The following is a 23,131-nucleotide window of genomic DNA, read 5'->3' as shown; positions in this document are numbered from 1 at the left end:
CTGAGGTCTGCACAACTCTGTAAACATACTAACAATTATTCGTATGTACTACTATTAGTGAGTGAATTTTATGGTATTATGTTATATTCAAAGAAGCTATTATAAATAATGGGATAAAGAACTGAACAAACTTTTTACCAAAGAAGTTTACCTCACATGTGTAAGGCACTGGGTTCGATTCTTAGCACTGCATATAAAAGAATGACAAATGAACACATTAAAAAAGATGTAAAATGTCATTAATCGTTAGGTTAATTAAAACTAAAACCACAAAAAAATATCACTACCTACCCAACAGAATGACCAGAATTTAAAGAACTAACAACACTAAGTTTTGGCAATAATGGGGCAAATTGTAACCCTCATATATTGCTGGTGGGAATGTAAAATAGGACAGCTACTTTGGAAAATAGTTTGTCAATATCTAATAAATACTTACAACAGCAATTTCATCCCTAGTAATTTATTGAAGAGAAATGAAATCACATGCTCACACAATGATTGTATACAAATGTTCATAACCATTTTATTCATAATAGCCCCAAACTAAAAATAGCCCAGTCGCCCACCAATAGAAAGATAACAAAGTGTGGTATATTTATTCATACAATGGAACACTACTGAGCAAACAACGTTGATACTTCCCACAAATATTACGCTGAGCAAAATAAGACTTAGATAAATAGAATAATACCAAATTTCAGATATAAACAGAACATAAAACAGATTAGTGGCTGCCTGGGCTTGAGGGTAAATGGGTAGCAACCCACTATAAAGGGACTTGAGGTAAATTTTGAGAGTGATGTGAATGTTCTCTACTTTGGTTGTGGTTATGGTTATACAGGTATGTACATCTGTCCGGAATCATCAGGTAGCAAATTTATAATGGGTGCTTTTGTTGTGTAGAATTTGCAACTTGAAATAAAGCTGCTTTCAAAAAGCAGTGAAAGTTAGAAATATAACACTGTGCCGACTGAGGAAACAGCCTTCTGAAAATTGAAAGAGACTAACAAATCTGGCTGGCTGGCTCTTCTGCAATCCTGGAGCTTGTAGGACACTTCCATCTGTTCTCACCTTTGCTGTGACCTGGCACAAGGCATGAAACCATTACGTCACCAACAAAGGGTTTTTCCCATGACTGTAATGACCTTACTCCTTGTGACATCTGACACAAATGCTTATTCAAAAACTATGGATTTCAAACACCCACATTACGTGTTTGCTCTATTATAACTGATTACCAACCTTTTTGCTACTAATACTAAACCATAAACTTCATAGCTATCATTTCCCCCATCAATTTATATGTAATCTTACAATTATCAAATATTTAATAGGTTATGTGCTGAATAAATGAACCAACACTTTTATTAACCCTGCATTCTAGTTTAAATAACAGCCACACACTGTTCTTCAGTGTGCAAAGACTTTTGAAGATAACCAACATAAAGCTATGAATGAAAAAGAGAGACTGCAGTTACTTATATACTTCAGCCTCAGTGCTTTCTAATCACTGATGAGTTTAAAAAATGCAATTTTTTAATTACTAACTGCTATATTTTTCATTCCTGGTACTTAATTTCTTGTGTTCCCAGTTGCTTATGGGAATTTGCTGTAAGACTTGATGAAAAGTGCTTCTTCAGAAGTGAGAGAGAATGAGGATATTATAAACATTTTTGTTCAGTTTTGAGTGTCAAAAGTTGAGTTTTTTAAAATCCAAAGGAAGAGATAGAAGCCTGAAAGTCAAAGGGTATGGATTAGTCAAGAGCCAAGTTCTGGAGGTACAAAGGACTTGAAGGAATCCACAAAACTTTGTTGTGAAAATCAAGGATCACAGCCTAGCTACCAGGCAGTTTTATTCTATGAACCAGAATTGGGAAGAATTCTTAAAAATACCAGAGCAGTGTTTTCACCCGAAGTAAAAAATTTGATCAAGAATCACTGGCTCAGGAATCCCTGCTTGGGAATCCTAAAGCAGAAGTGCATATTGTCCTCTTTCCCAGTGTGTAGACCAACCTTAAATACTAACTCCACCCCTTACCTGACTCCATTCACCATGGCATTTCAGCACAGAATCCCTAGACAAGCCAAACTGCAACTAACTCAAGATATGGCAGACCTGACTTACTGCTGCCTCTCATTCTGCATTTTGCAGAGTACTCCCATTTTGTGACAGAGGGTCTTGTGGACAAGCTTAATGGTCATGGCAAAAAGTCAACTATAGCTAGACGGTATGACATTCATGAAAATGCCCCCAAAGAACTCAACCCCAGGGGAAAAATCTGACTAGAACTTACTCATCAGAACTGCTCATGGTTCATACTGACAAGTAGGTAAGAGCTTACAAACATACCAACTCCTGAGACTGACCAGTTAATCAAAGCCTGTGTGCCCTCACCAAAAAACTATAATCATAATGAAAGCCAGTGCTGTCTGTGAATGCACATAAAGAGGATTCTCAACATCCTCAACCTTTTAAAGATATTTAAAGTTTTAAGATACTACCTCAATTTTAATAATAACATAAGACAAGTATTGTGCACGTTTAATAGTTAAATCAACTTTGAAAGAGATCCAATAATCTTAACAACGTAATTACAAGGTCTTCAGAAATATCCAGGTACAGATAAAGATAGGAGTCAAAAAGATTCTCAGAGTAAAGTCATCCATACCCCTACTATTCAGTACAGTAGCCAGTGGTCGCCTAACTCTTAAGCACTTACAATGTGGCTATTCCAAATACAGATGGGCTGTTAAGTATAGAACATATAGCAGATTTCAAAGTCTGAAAAAAAAAATGTAACACTTGATAATTTTTTATATTGATTACATGCTAAAATGATAACAGCTTGTGTATTTAAATAGCTTAGTTATTTGGTATTTTTCTGAAATATAAATTTACACCGTTGTGAAGTCTATGTTGTTACCTTAGTAGTCAAACAGCTACTAAATGATCAAGCCAATCAGAAAGCATTAAAATCTCAAACTTTCTTTGAAAGATTTTTTTTTTTTTTTTGGTTAGCAATTCTTTAAATTCTATATAATAATTAGCAGTGTATTCAAAAGTTCACAGAAAATGTTACCACAGGAATAAGGCACTATATGGCAGAATTTTAAAACTTTTATAATTATAGCATCACTAAGATACTTCAGAAAAGTAATTTTAAAAGCATTTTTATGTGGGAATCAAATCTTAAATCATGTAATATTTACAAAAACAGAGGTTTTTAACATTTTAGGCCTTGCTGTCCTGAAGTCATAGGATATCCACAAGAGAACCTCTGAAACAATTTGGAGAAATTTGTAAAAACTTATATTGGTGTTCCCATGGCCATTGACTGAATAATCTGTGGGGAGAGTTGCTTCCTTGAGCCACAAAGCTATCCCAAGGTTGCTGTTCCTCCAAGAACTAAACGTCAGTCAATCAGTTGTCATTCCTTTCTTTCACGAAATAAGAAGGATCATGATGTGGCTGGCAGCAAATCATAGCTTTCTAAAAAGGGTTCAATTTCTTCTGGTCCCTCCTCCTACTTAGCCTAACCCAACCTATCCAAAACAGCAACTTCTATCAGTAGGGCAGGATCCATCTTTTCCATATATCTATTTCTGTTAAGACCCTATTTTCCAACAGTAGTTCTTTTTGCTGAGAAAACACATAAAAGTGCAGGATACAGGAACCAAAGACAAACACCTCAAGAATGAGTGAGTGCATCTAAGTATTTCATTAAGCAAGTCTGGGAAAGCATGGTCCTATTCCGACAGGCATCTGAAGCTAGGGGCAGAGAGGAATTCTAGGAAAGGTCCCACTCCACCAAGCTAGACACTGTTCAACTAGTTTTGTGTTCCCCAATTACACAATTACTGATAACAGTGTTGGCAATATTTGGGTTTACACTCCTCCTGAACCCTAAAAGACTACACATGCATTTATCACACTTCCTGCTTTCTCACAACTTGCCAAATATTCATGTCTGGCTTCTCTCTTGAGGCTCTGCCTCCCACTTAAAATTTATTTCCTTCAGTTTAGAATTAGTGTTCCTTATTTCTGATTCCCCAACAGATACACTGGCATAATCCACTTTTGCCAGGTAGAGATTCAACCTTTCAAGATGTGAAAAGAATACTAGAAGTTATACTCCTGGGTTTGTCTCTCATTTCCTTATATGCAAATGACTTCTAAAATGAATCAATTCTACTCTCTAAATCTTTAACCCACTAAGTTTCAAGTTTTCAATTGTGTGACTATTTCAATGAAATTGTAACAGGTGCATTAAAATGGGTTGGGAATCATAATCTAGAGCTTTTATCATTTTATCTGAATTATTATAAATTTCCTAACACTTCTCTCTGCCTCTAATCCCATCCTGTCTAATCTGAAATGTATGATTGTCTTTTTCCTTCCTAAAATCATAATTTGGTGTACATATCTCTGCAAGATTTTTTATTTGCTTACCTCTCTAGACAGAGTAACTCTTGAAGACTGTCATGCTTTTCTCCATCTTGGATATGTGCTGTTTTCTGCCTTAAGAACACCATCCCCAAACTTCACACTTGGCATATTCCTTTATCCACGTTCCTTAGAGGTATGATCTATTTGTTCTTAAAGACTTACCATTCTCATCTAGTCTGAGTTTAATAACTCTTTTGTATCTTCACAACAGCTTGTGTTTACCTCTGCCAGCATTCATTACTCTCCTTACATGCCTGATTATTTTTTGGCTTCACCCACTATAAAATAAGTTCCTTGAGGGCAGTCATCTTTCATTTCTGTATTCTTGGTCCTAGCGATGCACAAATTGTATAATGCTTAATTTTTAGTTACTGACACAATAGTCACTAGATTTTATGAGCGTGGAAATCAGAACCCATAAAGTTCTCTATTAATATCTTAGCTTCTTTAAACACATCAATTAAGGTCTTAAGATATTACTATCACGCTTCATGACTGGACAGAATAACAAAAACTTATTCATAGAAGGGCACAGAATTTTTGTTTATATTAACCACAAATATTATTAAGAGCTTACTATGTGCCTCATCTTACATATATGTACCTTCCCACTTAATACAATAATCCTTATATAGGAATTGATATTACCTTCTTTTTTTTTTTAACAGAAAAAAGTGAGGATAAGAGAAATTATCTTGCTCAATGTCCAGCCATCTGGCTCCAGAACTCAGGTTCTTAATTACTATGCCACAAAATTCAGTACCTCTGATATCATGAAAACTATGCTTCCAAAGATTTATTACTCTTCTAAAACACAGCAGAATGCTACTAACTACAACTTTTAAAAGTTATGACTGTATACTATACTAGCAGAGCATCCCTCCTCAAAACTTGACAGCTCTCCAATCATATTTCAATTATAATTTACAGGTAGGTTTACATTAGAAATTTCAAAGTATATCTTCACTTAAATAATGAAGAAAAATCTCTTTGTCCATTGCCACTACAATAATTTCTTAAGCTGTTACAGAATTTTAAGTAGTAATTTTGGAGTCAATTTTGTGGTAATGGATATACAAAATTAAAGAAGCAATAACATCAATGGTTAACTTTTCAGCATTCAGATATTTCTCAGTTTTATTATAATATACTGTCAACTTATGGACAAAGGAAATATGACGATTTTCCTTAAAAGCATTATTTTCTTCACTTCTAAATAATGGGATAATTTAGCAAGATCATTTGGAAGTTTATTTATTAAAATATCAATAATGAATTGTTCCATTTTAGTTTAGAACACACTAATACAAGTTGTTCCTAATACATTTTCTCTATTTGTTGTGACTGGTACTTTTTGTAACTTATTTAACAGAAAAATACTTTCAAATAGAGGAAATTAAGAGGTATTACAAAAGAGTTGTGGAAACCATGGATAAAGCAATAAAACAACAGAGGTAAATAAATTCCTATCATTACCATGATTTTCAAACAATGAAACTCACATAAAGAGTCACTGGAAAGAAATGTAATGAAGTGATAATCAGTATCATCATCAAATTCCAATGTACTTTTTGTATCTCCCTCTAGAGTATGCTAACTCTATTATATGCACCCAAATACTCAAAATCGAATAATAATGAAACATTTTCAAAATACTGAAACCAAGATTACTGATAACAGGATACAAGGCAGCACTGTAAGTTTATCAAACAAATGATCAGTGCTCACCAATTTCAACATACCAAATCAGAAAAGGAAAGCATGAACATTTAATTACAGAAGAACTCAGTCACTTCTGATGCCAAGAGGCAGTGTCCGTGACAGGTACACCTCACTGTCTAGGGCAGAGCTAAGAAACATAGTGTGGTTAAAAGTTACTATAGTATCACTTAAAATGTTTCCATTTATTTCTGAAATGTTAGTTCATGTCATGCTATTCTCTCTCTATGAACAAAAATCTATCTCATTATTAGCCATTGGTCTAAAATTAATAATGGCTTAAATAACTGAAAATCAAACAATTCCTCTAAGTACAGTAACATTGCATTTTCAGCTAAAACTAAATAATTAAATACACCTGGTTTTGTCAAAGCCTTTTACTGTCCACAGTTAACTTAGGAGTTCAGGTATTTCCCATTTAATACAGGAATTGGGTGATTGAAAAAACATTCTGTTTCCTAGCTTAAGCACAGCATTCACAGAATATGGTACTCAAGTACTGTTTGGGAAGTTATTACCAAAAATGTTTTACCAGCTGTCCTGAATATGAATCACTACTTGTAGTATACCAAGTAGCACTTTCCTTTGAAGAAAACCAAGTGGCAACTCAGTTTTACAATGAAAAGATCTGGGTAAAGAAGGAAAGACAGTAGATAGTAAAATGAATAATATAATCACTGTTATTTACAACATTGCAAAAAATATATATATCGGAAGTTACGTACCTTAGGAAAAATAGGAGGATGGGCCAAAAACAAAGCACAGACATGCTAGTTTTTTTGTTTTTGTTTTAAACTAAGAAAATATCTGTATAATAACAAGGTACAGTGAACAAATGACACTTCATGTTTAATTACTCATTATTACTATATACTGAGTTTACTTCAGTATAAATCAAAATTGCAAGAAAATGGCCCAAATGAACTAGAAGACTTCTAGCAACTAACAAATTGTACTCATATTTAATAAGCACCATTTACCTCTAAGTAGTTTTACACAGTTTCCAACACTCTGATTTAAATGGAAACTTCCTCTGTGAAAGAATAAGATAATTTGGATATTATTACCAATGCATAGTGTGGGTATAAATTAGGTGATAAATCCAACTATTCTTGAATTTTAAAAAAGTTTCATGCTTTGTTCAAATGTAGCTTACTGTTGAGAAAATTCCCATCTTCCACTCTCCAAGTCAGTACATAAAAGTAGATAGTATTTACATTGAATTTACAGTATTTTTCACTTAAAGGAATAACCCTATGTCTTGCTATAATATGTAAATGATTGCCCTTAAACTTCACCATACCCTTACTTAGAAACACAGCCATGAGTCAAATAAGCTTTGAAAAGAATTCTTCCATTTTCATTAACTCATTGAAAATGAAATCTAATATATACTGCAGATATGCTAAGGTGGTCCTCATCATTTTGGGGCTACATTCTAGTGGGTAAAAACTGAAATAATCATACAACATTTAAAAGAAATATAAGATTTGCACTTAAGAAACCAAAACCTATATATTATGCAGCAGTTAACAACATGACTTTTCAATGTTTCTTTTATCACCAAAAATCAGTTATAGAAACAATTGTTTATATTTCAATCTTAAACATGGCTCTTAAAACAATATATAATATGATTTGTAACTAAATCTGCAAAACATATGAAGACTATAGTTAGTCTACTATTTCTCTGGTAAAGAGTCAGACAAAACAATTTTTCTGTTTTAAACATTCTGGCAAACAGAAAAAAAAAAGATGGATCAAAGTAGTATGTCAAATTGGCAATAAATCCATTATGGACAAAAAGTGGCACTAAAGTGAAATTTAAAAACATATTGCTTTCTATATATGCACATGTAACCTTATTTGAAGATGAGTACTTACAAAGATTCTTCTAGAAAGCTATAAACCAACTTGATAATCCAGGCTTTTAATTTCCATAATATTTAGTGTTCAGTAGTTTCAGCTGAATATTTAAATATCCAACATAATTTTATGTCCCACTTATACTATTCAGTGTTTGCATACAGACTGCAAATATTATAAGAGACATTATAGACTAACACTTATAGTATTTTCCAGAATAATAACTTTGATTTTGAATAAAAACTGGAGCATTTGAGCTTACCCCTCCCCCCGCCTCCTTTTCCCTAAATTCTTCATTCTAAGAAGTCATTAGAGATTGAATTTAAAATAAAAAATAACTACTTTGTAAATGTTAACAAAAAGGGGTTGTTTTAAACAGATTTCAGTAAAAATTTCTATATATAAACATTAATAATCAAGTAGCATCGACAGTGACAAACACTAAACTTTCTTTAAAATCCCAGGAGCTTCAATTGTAGCAGCTGCAGCACACAGCCTTATGATAGACATAGGCTAAATTATTAAGACTGAGAATATGGGACAAGGTAAACAAGGAAAAGTGAACTTAAGCCGGTACAGTTCAAAAAGTAAAGTTTACAAGTAAGCTATATCAGAAAATCAACTGCCAGAATATAAACAATTAATTACCACAGCTATAATAAATCTCTTAAGAATGGAAGACAACAAAGTAATTCTTATCACAATATACCAGTAGTAGAAAACAAATTAATTATTCACAGTCTAAGAGGCTTTCCTTGGGGGAGTACATGAGGGGAGGGTGCAAAAGCTTACACAATTGAAAATGTGAAATAAATTCAAACTAAGATTTTATGAAAAAAATTTAAGAATGTTTCCCTTGAGGGAAAATAATTTTCTACAACTACTAAAAAAAAGCACCTATGAAACTGTGCTGTTGGCTGACACAATGGAGGTTTTGGATTCTTTGCAGCAATTGCAGCATAACAAATGGCATTTTTCACAGCATAACTTGAGGGAAAATGTTATCTAGTTTGAAATCATACAGAAAGCAATTAAAAATTATTTTAATTATTCATAATACACAAATTTTTCTGGGTAGCAGCAGTTGCTCCTGTACTTGCCCTTTTAGAAAGTATGAAACAGAAGCAATAGAGTAGGGAAACAAACTAAAGGAAAATAAGAGCAGCAGAGTTAAATTAAAAAGCAAATACTTAAATACATTAAAGAGAGCTTAAAATAAGGAAACAGTATTGTGCAACTCTCAATTAAACTAAGTAAAGTGCACTGCCTAAATATTTACTGATAACATTTTCCCTATGTTGAAAATGCAAAATCTACTTATTGTTGATATATATTTTTTTAAAAAGACATTCACTATTGTAGCCCTGATAGCTCTCTTCCAGTATTTTTAACCATTCAGATATATTTGGGGGGAATATTTATTCACATAATTTTGCTTAATACATTATTTTTTCTACACAAGGCGCAATTTAAAAGTCTCTTAACATTTTCAATAAGAGTAATAACACATTAATAAATTATAAATTAACAAAATCTTTGTATTTGCTTTAAAAAATCATTTATCAAATGTTAACTTCCAGATTATCTGGAAAATTAAAGGTGTGAATTGCTATAAACCTGACATCCCAATTTTAAATCCTGATGTTTAAAGGTATATAAAATACCCCTCAAATTATTCCAACTTCCACTTCAGAAATTTCTGTTTTACCCTTTTTCATAAATTTTAAGCTTATGCTCTGCTACACATTTTACCCAAATGTGGGAAAACTGCCTGGAGATGCAAAGTACAATAAAATAATCACATGAAAAAAGAAAAAAAAATACCCGTTAAAACAAAAGTTATTATAGCTGGCAGCACTTAAAATGAATAATTTATATTATTTTAAAAGTTGCATAGCTGCAAGATGATTGCTGATTAAATGTTGAGCAGTTTTATTTAAGAGGAAACAATATATTTTATAAACTACAATTCAGTAGACAATTTCTACATTTATTTAATTTAAATGTAATTATGTAACTTGATTTATTCTTTGGGCAGCATTCTGATAATATTTAAACCTTTAATTTAAAAACAAACATATTTTAGTTTTCCTATGTAGAAATTAGTTTTCCACACTTGGGGGAAAAAATGGAAGAACTTGAGATCATGGTCTACATTCAGAGAATGTTTTACTGCTTGATTACATTTCTTGGTTTCACATTTAAGACTTTATGAGAAGTAACTTATATGGTTTTTTAATTTAAGAATAAGTGAATGCAAAAACATTATGTTGGGGGAAATAAAAGAGACCCCAAATTAAAGAAACAAAACAAAACAAATCAAAACACAGCTAGTTGCGCAGCTCTAGAGAACTGAATAAAAAGTAAATCAACTTTTAAATCAGTTAACTTTGGCGTCTGAATACAAAATGTTCATCAGTATTACCTATGTAGATGACTATTAAGGGATGTGCAGCATTTTCAAAATCCCTGTGTGTCCCTTATATGCAAGTTTGGTACACTGAGTTCTGTGGTTACTGTCCTCTCTTCAGCAGGATGTTTTTTCTTTTTTCTTGTGTGATTGTCCATCTCTGTATTACCAAGTCTCACAGAACTCAGATTTCTGGCTGAGTAAGCCTGCATTTTTGTTTTTCCAGAGACAGATCCTCAAATCCTCTAGATTTTTCAAGCATCCTGAAAAGACAAGAAAACCTATGTAAAATAGATAAATTTAGTTTAAGCTGTGGTTCATCATAGTAATACAAATCAATACATGATATCCATTTCCTCATGAACATGGTTTTAGTAATTATAAATTTTCATATCCTATTTACTATTCCAAAAACTTGTAAAACTAATGTTCTGCAGAAGAAATCAAGACACAGAAGGACCAGTTATAAAGTTTAACATAGTTACAAAAATTTGCCAGTACCTAACAGCTATTCCTCTTCCACAATAAAAACTACATGAGCATAAAGAATACACACAAATACACAAACTTAATTTTTAAAACTTCCCCCATGTAACTAAAAATCTCAATATAAAAATAGCAAACAATTTCCTAATCAAGACCTGAGATATTCATGTATCTCTATTTTGGGTTGATAACTGAATTCTTAGTTATAAAAAATGTCGGACCTTGTTGTTATATACTTTCTTTCTGATTTTAGCATTTTAATAACACCAAATCCTCTTCAAACCCATATACTTTGCCTGTAGGCTAGATAAAGGAACAAAGAATTTATCACTTGACAAATAAGAACAGTCAGGAAAGAAACAAAAATGTGAGTTAAGATAGATTATATTTTATATATATATATATATATATATATATATATATATATATATATATATATATATAAATTCTTAAAAATGATTCTTCAAGGCCTTTAGAAGACTGACCTCACTGGTACAAATTTCTGTAGGGAACCAACTACACAGTTCAACGTGCCCCACATAGTAAGTTAGTTTCAAAACTTACAATTCTATATTTTTAAAATCCCACAAAGATAACATTAATATGTAAAAAACCAGAAATCCTGCTTAAAACTGACGTATCTCTGTCTGTTGAATGAAGATGTGTGTTCCATGTGTCACATAAGCTCACTGTGACACTAAAGAAAAAGTTTTTAATTTAAAAATTCCACCTCATAGAAAAAAACTATTGACGCCACCATGGGACTGAATGTTTGTATCTCCTCCAAATTTCCATGTTGAAATCCAATCTCCAGTGCAATAATATTAGGAGGTGATTGGTCATGAGGGCTTTGTTCAGGAGGCTACATTCCTTCTGCTATCTAAGAATAAACAGAAGGTGCCACAAATGATGAACAAGCTCTCACCAGACCTGGAATCTGGTGGTACCTGATGTTGTAGTTTCCAGTCTCTAGGACTATAAATAATAAATTTCTTATTCATAAATTAACTGTATGAGGTCTTTTGCTATAGCAGTGTGAATTCACAAAGATAATTAAAAGGAAGAATCTTATCTGTAGGTGAAAGATTTAGATATATTAATTTGGCTTGTAAAATACTAAGATAAAAATTTCATTTTATTATCATTGGGTTTTAGTACTTAGTTCTAGACATGCTTCTAAAATTTTAGCCATAATTTTAATTTATGGGCCTAATCATCAGACAACACTAATAGCATTCCAAAGTATTCCCTTCAAAAACCTTTTTTCATAGTGATTAAAAACATACATGAACATGTACCCCAAATACCACTCTATCACAATACTTTTCTAACTAGCAAATATCCCAGTTCATATTTTCAATGTGTCAAGGCATGATCTAAGTTCACAGTAAAAGGTTCATCAATTGATAGTCTTTAACTACTCTACCACAAAAGGTTTTCACATTTCACATGCATAGCCTTACTGTTATGAAAAAGATCTCTCAATGCAGTTCTCATTTCAGTTATTAGGACTGCTATTAAATTACCTCAAATCTCTTATATCAACATTCTAATCTGCTACCCTAAAATAAACCTTATCAATACAGCAACAGAATTCCTTGAGTGTTTATAACCACAACACTTATATTTTTAAATTTAAGAGTAGGAAATGGTAGAACAGTACAGGACAAGACCTCAGGATATCACTTGTCATCAGTAACACTACTCATTTAGCAAAACTATGAGTCTCAGACTCTAACTCCTGAAATAATTCCAAGATGAGCTAAAATGTCCTGCTTTGACATAAAAATCCAATGTGTTGCATCATAAAACAGTCCTTTCCTAAAAGCTTGTCATATACTTGAAGATAGCAATTAAGTCAACTTGTATTTTTCCAAAACTAAATCATGCCATTTAATTTACTTCATGGATTATGAAGAAAAGCAATACCTGGTAAAATTATCCTTCAATTCACTAAACATTTTCAGGTAATGCAGAACAAAAGCTAAATCATCAGAGCAAAACTAATCATTTGGCTTCAAAATCACACACACACATATACATACAGCCTACTACTACAACATGCTAAGAATATAAAGATGAATGATTAAATTGACTGAATAAATTCATGATGTAACTTTCTGAAGAAAATGCTTATACTTATTTATAATAAAATTTCTAAGAACATAGTCTTTAGAGCCAGAATTCTATTCAGTTCAAATTCCAACTCCACTAATAAACCAGCTATGTGACCTTGACAAGACTAGTTTTTTAAATTTTCTCTACTTAATTTCCTCATCTGTCTAAAAGTATTAGTTCAAAGAGTCAATGTAATAAAATATTAGCTCAAAGAGTCAATGTAATAACTAAATAAGAAATGGATATAAAGTATTTGGAACATTTTTCTGGTACATAACAATTCTAAGTGATTAGACTTAAGTTACATTAGTTAAGAACACATCTGAGGTTATGCTCAAGAGTGTGAGATCTGATTAATTTGCTAACTAACTTTTAATTGATCTGTAACTTCTGATGAAACTTTTCTTTTTTGTTCTTTAAACCACTTTATTGAGGAATAAACAGCATACAAAAATGGCACATATTTAACATATGCAACTTAAGAGCTTGGTACAACTTGCTATTTTTTGTTGTTGTTGTTGTGCTGCTGGGGACTGCCTAGCATGCATGGTGCACTGGATTCAAACACTCCTCTCTACCACTGAGCACATCCCCAGTCCCTAGAAATTGCTTCCATTTCCCCCCCGCCCCCTTTTTTTCTTTTACAATTTGCTTTATGACATCATGGAACTTAGAATACTATGAACCTCAGGTTTCTTGCTGGGAAAACTGGGTTATAATATGTACTTCATGGGTAGTGGTGGTTGTTTTATTTTTTTCCCCAATACTAAACTATAAATAAACAAATGTGGTTTAAGAGAATGTAGCAGTTACTCAACATCTGATCTATTTAGGAATGAAAAAAGTTCTTTTTAACATTTTTTTGTTGTTGTTATTTTGGGTTCATTTGTTTGGTGTTGGGGATTTAACCCAGAGGCAGGTATACTAAACACTGCACTTTACCACTAAGCGACACCTCTGACACTTTAAATACATTTTTTAAACTGAGTTTTCTACACAACAGTCTAACAAAATATCTAAAACATACATATACACACAGGCTCATGCATGTGCATCACAATGAATAAGGATGAATAAAAATGATGACTGAAAATGTGTAATTCAAGACAGCTTTTTAAAAAGTAAAACAACAAATGGAGAATTACCTATAAAACAGGAATCTGATGCTTAATCTGAAGGGTGCTCAGGACAAGATCTATTTACTTCAAACCATTCATCTATGCAGCTAGAAAAGAACAAACCAGAAATTAATTTAAAGATACGTCTAATAACTGTCAACCATAATAAAAATGTTTACTTTCTTGACTTTAACATATGTTTGGAAGAAAAAAATTTAAAGACCATATTTGGTATATTCAAATAAAACACAAGCATACGTTTATTTTTTTCTAATCTTTGTGAGATACTGGGTATTTTATTTTATTATTATTATTTTTTGAGGTACAGGGGCACTCTACCACTAAGCTATATCCCCAGTCATTTTTATTTTATTTTTAGACAGGGTCTTGCTAACTTACTCAGGCTGGCCTTAAACTTGTGATCCATCTGCCTCGGCCTTCCAATTTGCTGGGATTACAGGAGTACATTACTATTCACAGCAAGCACATGTTTAGGGGGAAGCCCCTCTAACCTGGGTGTCAGGGGGAGCTATTCTATGCCACTAAGGGAGAAAAACCTTTCCAAAATTACACCGTGAAACACTTGAAAATTTAAACAGAACTATTTCCTAAAGACAATCTCAAGAACTATCAAGAACTACTATTTTATTCAAAATTAAAGGACCAATTTATAAAAATATTTCTTTTCAAAATAGTTATGCACATATCAACCTTTTCATGTCATTTATCAAATTTTGATTCTTGACAACATCATTTTTAAGATCACACTTATATGATTACTGAACATTTATTTTAATTCTATCCTGCTCTGTAATGCATATACATACACAAATAAATATACTGGCATCCATTTGAATTTAGAGTATTTCACAATCTTGTTTTTTATTAGAAGTTAAATTTTAGGGTGCATGTAATTATCCTCAATGTAGATCTATACTCTCCAGTATAGCCATAAGGAGTAAATTTAAATTTATTAAGAAAAAATCCTTAGTCACATTTCAAGTGTGCAACAATGATATGGCTGGCTAACGGCTACTCTATCAAACGGCACAGATTCAGAACTTTACATCACTGTATGAAGTTCCAATTCATGGTACTACAACAGATGATAAAATCAAGGTCCTGGAAGGTTAAGTAACTTTCCCAACAGGCATTAAATTCTCCAAGCAGGATTCAAACTGTTCAACATTCTCCTTGGTGACATGTGTCAAATTTGCCTTACGCCACAAGGTTAGCTTAACCTAATATGTTGAAGGGCAAAATTTGTATTTATCCTTTTCATATCATATCATAACAGGTTGGTTTAGTACATAAAAATGATAAAAACCGGTAAAAGAAGCCAGGCATGGTGGTACATGCCTGCAATTCCAGCTATTTGGGAGGTTGAGGAGGGAAAATCATTTGAATCCAGAAGTTCCTGGGCAACTTAAAAAAAAAAAAAAAAACCCACCTCAAAAACAACAAAGAAAAGTGAAGGGCCCCATCCATGTTTCAAATATTTAAAACAATTTCTGTTGCCATTAAGATTTTTGTTCTCTAAATTCATAACAGATTTGGCTTATAACATTGTTTTCAGCCAGCTCTCAACCACTTGTTATAAAAGCCCTCTGTTCTACCAATACTTCTGAAAAGGAAGGAGTGAGACCTGAACAAAATACTCCAGATACATTAACAATAGTACCTCTGAATAATAGCTATGTGACCTAAACTGAGTACTATTATTTACTTTTTATAGCCACGTAATACTGGCTCATAATTTGAAAGTCATCATTAAAATCCCAGGTGTTTTTCATATAAAATGCTATCAATCCACATATTCTCCATTCTTAAATAAATATTCTTCACTGATTATTTAAAATACTATATTCCCTTTCCTATCCCCAGCTTTTCATTCTTAGCTATTTTCTTACTCTATAACTATATACGTGTGTATATAGTTATAGAGTAAGAAAATATATATATATATATATATATATATATATATATATAGTTAAAACAACATATTATGCTTATTCTAACTTTGTTTGTACCAAGAATTGAACCCAGGGGTGCTTAACTACTGAGCTGCGGCTCATTTTATTTTTTATTTTGAGACAAGAGTTTAAGTTCTTAGGGCCTAACTAAGTTGCTGAGGCTGGCTTTGAACTTGCCATCCTCCTGCCTCAGCTTCCTGAGCTGCTGGAATTACAGGCACATGCTACCGTACCCATTTCTACGTGTTTTTTTTTTTTTTTTTAATTAATGCTTTTTTCCTCTCAATTTGTTTAAAATTTGTGATTGTTAATAAGGTTCACTTTTTAAAATTCCCATTGTATAGTATTCTGTTATATAAATATACCAAAATTTTTGTGTCTATTCTCTTCCATTACTTACAGACATTTCCAATGATTTACAAACATACTCTGAAAGGAACTTGCAACAGAATATAAATTAATTTTGTCACTACTCAGTTTGAACTGTATTTTTTTTTAAATATTTTTATTTATTTATTTTTTTAGCTGTAGTTGAACACAGCATCCTTATTTTTTTTTTTATTTATGTGAATGTGGTGCTGAGGATCAAACCCAGAAACTCCCATGTTCGAGGCGAGCGCTCTACCGCTGAGCCACAACCCCAGCTAAACTGTATTTTTTATTTTTTTTTAATTATATTCTGGCATGAGGTCCTAATCTCTCCCTGGTCCTGTACTTTGTGTTGTCTGGAGCAAAAGATCAAAAAATTTTCTAAGGCATACATCTGTAGGTGGAATTACTGAGTTGTAGTAAAAGTACCGCGCACACTAAGTTGCTGAGGCTCTCAACCACTTGTTATAAAAGCCCTCTGTTCTATCAATACTTCTGAAAAGGAAGGAGTGTCCACTAAATAGATGAATTTACATTTGTTTATTTGTTCACTATTTGAGGTTCCTTTTTTCTGAATCATTAACAATTTTTCTACTTTGATTTATCTTTTTCTTATAGATGTTTAGAAAGCTATTATTCTACAATATAATATACATGTTTTTGATAAAACTTGCTTTCTACAAAATCACACACTAGAAGTAACAGAGATTATGTGGGGAAAAAAAACAAATTAAGGGTAGATCACTCAATACAACTTTGCAACCAGAACAAAGACATTCATATCTAATAAATAAAACACAATTGTAAATATAGAATGTTTTAAAAACAACGGTGAAGTTGGCATCAGTCAAAGAGGATTAAGGAAGGATGTGATGAGTTACAAAGACAAAACTGTGAATAAGTACTGCTAAATCCCATAGGCTAACTTGAACTAAGAATAAGAACATGGGGAGATGGGTATTCTTTTATGGCTTGTTGTGTTAGCATATGTTTTTATTTGCTGTTATTCAATGCAGCAAAATTTTATGTGCTAGGAAATATCATATATAACCCAATAAAAGATGTCATTATATTATTATCGCCCTTCCACTAAAACAAGTGCAATGAGTTAACCACATTACGAAAAGTGACAAGAGTATTATTTCACATTTAAAACCTCTGTTGTTGTGTTGAAAGTCACACTCCTAGATTAGTTTGTGTTTGCACAGTATCATGTCGCAAGTAAGTTTTTGATTTCAACATAATCAAATTTATCAATCTTAAGTTTTGTGCCCCCACCCCACTCCAGGAATAGTATTATCTTAGGAAAAATAATTTTTTTTTAAATTTTTTAATATTTATTTTTTAGTTTTCGGCGGACACAACATCTTTGTTGGTATGTGGTGCTGAGGATCGAACCCCGGGCCATACGCATGCCAGACGAGCGCGCTACCGCTTGAGCCACATCCCCAGCCCCGGAAAAATAATTTTTTACCAAGAAGTCAAAAACATTTTCCCATATTCTTTCCCCAAGACTTCAGATTTTGATTTTCACAGTCTGGAATTGACTTGTATTTCAAACATAAAACAGGAATTCAACTGTTCATATTAATAAATAATCAATCAAAGCACCATCTAATGAACAGTTTATTCTTTCTCTATGACACAGTAATATTATCTCTGGCAAATCGATTTTTTCATTTATTCAACAAACTTTATATAGCATCTATCAGTGCCAGCACTTCCCAAAATTGAACTCATTTAAACCCTTGTAACTATATTAAGTTGATATTATTGTCCTCATCTTACAAATTCAGAGAGAAAAACTGAATAATGTGACTAAGAACACACAGGGAATTAGTGGAGGAGTGAGAGTCCTGACTTCAGAATTGATGTTCTTAACTCTCATGCTACGCTCTTTGTCCATACAGGCATATGAGTATTTATGAACTCTGTTTTGTCCCAATAGTTTACCTGCGTCATTTCCATACTATCTTAATATAGTCTTGCAATAAATGTGTATAGGACAAATCCTCTAACATGGTATTTTTCATGAGTATCTTCACTGTTCCTGCCCTTGGCTCTTGATTACACTAAAAAAAAACAAAACTAGGTGAGGTTTGATTGGACTAGTATTAACTATATAGAGGTTTAGGATAAAATAACATCTTTCTGACACTGAGTTTTCCTATACATGATATGATATGATGGATACCCTCTATCTTTCTATAAAGTTTTAAATTTTTGTCTAAAGCAAAGTGTTGCATCTTTTGTAGAATTTATTCTGAATATATACCTCATAGCCCTTGTAGTTTCTGGTGCTTTAATGTTATTATTTAAAGGAAAGTTACATTTTTTTTTTTTTTATTGGGATATGAATACAACCAATTTCCACGTTGATTTCCTATCTGGGAACCCTGATGAACTCAGTGATTTTAATAATTTATCTAATATGTATTCTTAGCTTTGTTTTAAAATCATTAATACATAAGCACAAAACTTTATAAAAGCTTTCTCACATTTATTGAGTTGGGGGTCTTTCTCCTTCATTGATGTAGTCAATGACATATATAAATTTTCTAATCTTATGTTTTCATTAGTAGCATAAATCCCATTGGTCATGAAGCATTATTTTAGATATGTATTATTACTTTTTTGGTACTGGGGATTCAACTCAGGGGCACTCAACCACACTTCATGTGTGCTTGAAAAGAAAATGCATTCTCTAATTGTGAAATACAGATACACTCATTAGTTTAAACTTGGTAAACTGCAGTTCTCAATTCTTCTAGATTTTGACTTTCTTTTTTGTGTACCCACTTGATGATAACTGTGTTGAAATTTCCTATTATTTTGGTATATTTGTCTATTTCTTCTGATAGCTTGTAAATATTTTGAGGGTATGTTTTTAAAAAATAAAAGTTTTACATATTTTGTATCATTATTTAGTGACTATTTCTAGTAATGCTTTCTGATATAAAGTTATCTTTGTGTGACATTAGTTTAGCTTTGTTTTATTTATTATTTGCCTGGATATAGTTTTCTATCCTTATACTCTCATATTCATCTATATCCTTATGTTTAAGTGTTTTGTTAATCAATAATATGTCTCAACCTTTCAAACTATATTTTCAGCTGGTGAGCTTGTTCTTTATAGATTTGTTTTAATTGTTGATATATTTTTACCTCCTTATTTTGCATTATTTACACTGTTTTCTTTACACTTTCCCTAGCTGCACTTTAAGTAAAAATGCTACCTTACTTTGAACCCTACAGTTTTAAATTGTTTTTATAGTCACCTTAAATAGTTGTAATTTGTTTGTTTGTTTAACCTAAAATACAGTTCTGAAAGCAAAAGGACTGTGTAAAAAACCAGACAGGCTCTGAAGTTAAGCAAATGTCAAATCCGGCTAGGATTTTATCTCTACCATTTAGTAGCAATGCAACCCTGAAAATATTCCCTGATACCTTAGTTTATTTTCTCTATTGTAAAGTGAGATAGTTACAAGGCTTACACAAGATACCTATTTAAGAAGCTATGGACAATAACTGGGTCATGGTAAATGCTTACCAAAAAGAATAGCCTTTTGAATACAAAAGATGTGGAGTTCAAGTCTTAGATAGCAAGAGAAAAAAGGCCCTTACATTTTAAAAAAGTTGAGGGGAGGGGTTTCAATGATGAAAACAACCTTTCTGACCTAATCACAATGTTTGAAACTATGATAGCCATCTTTTGCTCCAATATCAACTTGGTTAGTAGAAAAATAAACTTACCTTTTATGATATATGCATAGGCAAGGCAGTCGTGCTATAGTATCTCCCTGCTGCAATTCTTCAAGACATATTGCACATTCCCCAGCATCTTTACTCAGTACATCCTCTGTGGGGTAAAAAGGAATTCAGGACAATAAAATTAGTTAGCAAGTTGAAAAAAGATTTATGTGAATGCTAGTTTACATACAGTAGTGATCTCAGCATACTTGAAGTATCTTTTATCAGAATTACACAAAACTCAGCATCCATACTAAGAATACTACTCATGAATAAGTGAACCATGTTTATTTCCATTGACATCACTATCCCATGTTTCCATTTTATTTATGCATTACTATAAGCAAGAATAGTACAGAATCTTAAAACTTGCAAAGGATTTTGCTCTAAAATCAATTAAGTCAGTTGTCTGGAATCCATTTTCATTCTCCTACTAAGCACTATTAGTTTGGTTTCCAAGAACAGTTCAGAAAAGCTTAGAGTGTAACATGATTGAAAAGACATGAAAATAAAATACAATTTTTAAAATACAAAAGGAAATCACCCTGAATATGAGATTTTTACAAAGCTGCTTGGTGGGAGGGGACTGGGGCAGACAGAAGGAAAACAATAGAAAGGAAACACTAAAAAAATTTAGTAGAGGCCTATAATTCCAAATAATATGGTATAACCCTACCACTTCAATTTTTTTTTTCTTTAACCACAAAGATCAAAGGTTTTATGAAAGAGACTTTTGGAAATTTGAAGATTTTAGATATTATATGCAGCAGTTCTTCATAACTATTTTCCATGACAATGCCAAGCCAACTCCAGACAGCAGTTACTGGCTTCCAGAGGGCTCTGCAGGTATTTTAAAGTCCATAGCATACTCAAAATTATTAAAAGGTAAACTCCTTATTATGAAGCAAAAGTTCTTTAAAAAATGATTCTCAACTCATATTTTATAATGAAACTTTAAATTACATTTAATGTTAAATTTTATTTTTAAAAGGATCCTGCCTTAAATAGAGCTAGTCAGATATCCTTTGTGACTCTTAAATGCAGAATAACTAAAACATGCTATTACTGAAGAGTATAAAGAAAAAAAATGTTCAGAACATGTGGCTACCCTTTAATGATTCATTTTGGGAAAGCATATTCGGAGAAAACACAACTCTATTTGGTACCAGCTAGACAGTGGGGGAAGATGGGCAGCCCATAGGACAACTTCTACAGAATAAGGAAAGGAAAAGCCTGGGTGAGAAGAGTTAGCTGAACCTAGGGAATATCCGGAGTGATTTTAGCTAATAACCAGGGAGCTCAGAAGCTACTATGTTATAGAGACTTAAGCTGGAAAAGATTTCTAGATAAGCAAAGCTGGATAAATTGAAAATGAGGTTTATTTTCACTTCCCTTAAGTTTTCTTTCTACATTCTTGACCTTGGAAGTCTCACCCACTAGTCCCACCCCATCCAAATTGAAAGCCTTTTCTCAATTGCCATTTTTCTCTTAGTATCCTGAATATCTCTCAATGAAAAATTCAGACAGGGAGCCAGTCTAGTGTGAAGCACCCAACTAGGATGGCATCAGTGAAAAGAAGAAAAACAGGAAGAAACACTAATAAATTTTAGTAGTAGTCTCTAATTCCAAATAATATGGTATATCCCAATCACTTCAATTTTTTTTAACCACAAAGATCATCAACATTATAATGAAGAATTATGTGAATATAAGTTCTATAATGAGCTTAAAAATATCAATCAGAACATTTTATCTTACATAAGACATCAATAATTATAAGACATATCATTAGTTTTATAAATGGAGTAAGAAAAAAATGCCTTCATTAAAACAACACTAATTTTTATTTATTTATTTATTTTTTAGTTTTAGGTGGACAAAATATCTTTATTTTATTTTTATGTGGTGCTGAGAATTGAACTCAGTGCCTCACGCATGCTAGGTGAGCACGCTATCACTTGAGCCAAATCCCCAGCCCCACAACACTAATTTTAAGAAGCATCTCATTTTAAGAGATAAAGAAGTGTAACAAAGAAGTGCTATCTTACAACTGACAGAATAGGGCATTACATTTTCTACCTTTAGGAAAATATTAACAATTCACCATAAATTAAGAAAGTGAGATTAGCTTTTAAAAATAAAGAAACAGTACTGCAACATTTTTGCCATAAGCCCAAAGCAACATTCCCAATGGAAATAAATAGAAATCTAAAACATACAGACTCTGAATAAAAAGGAAAATAATTTATCTTACAACATTTTTATGTTGACATATGACCAGTTCTAATTCCTTTATTGCAATAGATTTTTAAAGTCAATTTTTAAGATCAGAATAATTTTAGTATTTAATTAAAATATTTTACATGTAATTAAAAAACATGTTATTAATTTTAATATTATGAATTTTATTCTACTTATAAGAAAATTTGTACAAAGACATTTTCAATCTGTACATAATTAATGAAAATTTATATATATATATATATATATATATATATATATATATATATATACTATATAATGCCATTTTAAAATTGACGGGGGCAAGGACTATCCCTCAGATGCTTTGCAGGAACTAATTTGAAAGAATCTTTATTGAATTCAGAATACTGTATTAAAGTAAGCTAATTTAATCATAAGCTCCCTTAAGCCTTAGTAATAAAAATTTTCAGAATTATAGAAAATACAACTTTCTATTGAGAAAGGTACATGTATATATAAATGAAGCAGCCCAATATCTACTATCACAGCTTCTAGTAACATTATCTCTGCTCAGAGAATTAGACATTTTCATATTGCAGCCACTGATTGCTCAAGTGTGTTATGATAAGCAACTCTAAGACAACTCACTGTTACTATAAAACTTCATCAC

At 32.0% G+C, this 23,131-nt stretch overlaps 1 protein-coding gene across 2 annotated transcripts in view; it reads right to left on the bottom strand.

The window, feature by feature from the left end:
• Positions 1-498: 498 nt before the first annotated feature.
• Znrf2 (zinc and ring finger 2) overlaps positions 499-23,131 on the bottom strand; it is a 107,914-nt gene continuing 85,281 nt past the window's right edge. The window contains exons 3-5 of one of the 2 annotated variants that reach the window (XM_027939652.2): positions 20,263-20,368; positions 14,195-14,274; positions 499-10,708 (exon numbers count right to left, since the gene is read on the bottom strand). In XM_027939652.2, coding sequence (XP_027795453.1) covers positions 14,217-14,274; positions 20,263-20,368 — 164 coding nt within the window. In that variant the 3' untranslated portion in view covers positions 499-10,708; positions 14,195-14,216. Of the gene's footprint in view, positions 10,709-14,194; positions 14,275-18,453; positions 18,582-20,262; positions 20,369-23,131 lie in introns of those variants that run through there. The other variant, XM_071613960.1, reaches the window with a different exon arrangement.

This window comes from Marmota flaviventris, chromosome 1, assembly GCF_047511675.1.
Source record: "Marmota flaviventris isolate mMarFla1 chromosome 1, mMarFla1.hap1, whole genome shotgun sequence".
Lineage (NCBI taxonomy): Eukaryota > Metazoa > Chordata > Mammalia > Rodentia > Sciuridae > Marmota > Marmota flaviventris.
The sequence above is the reverse complement of the archived record's forward strand: the minus strand, read 5'-3'. Positions and strand labels throughout refer to the sequence as shown.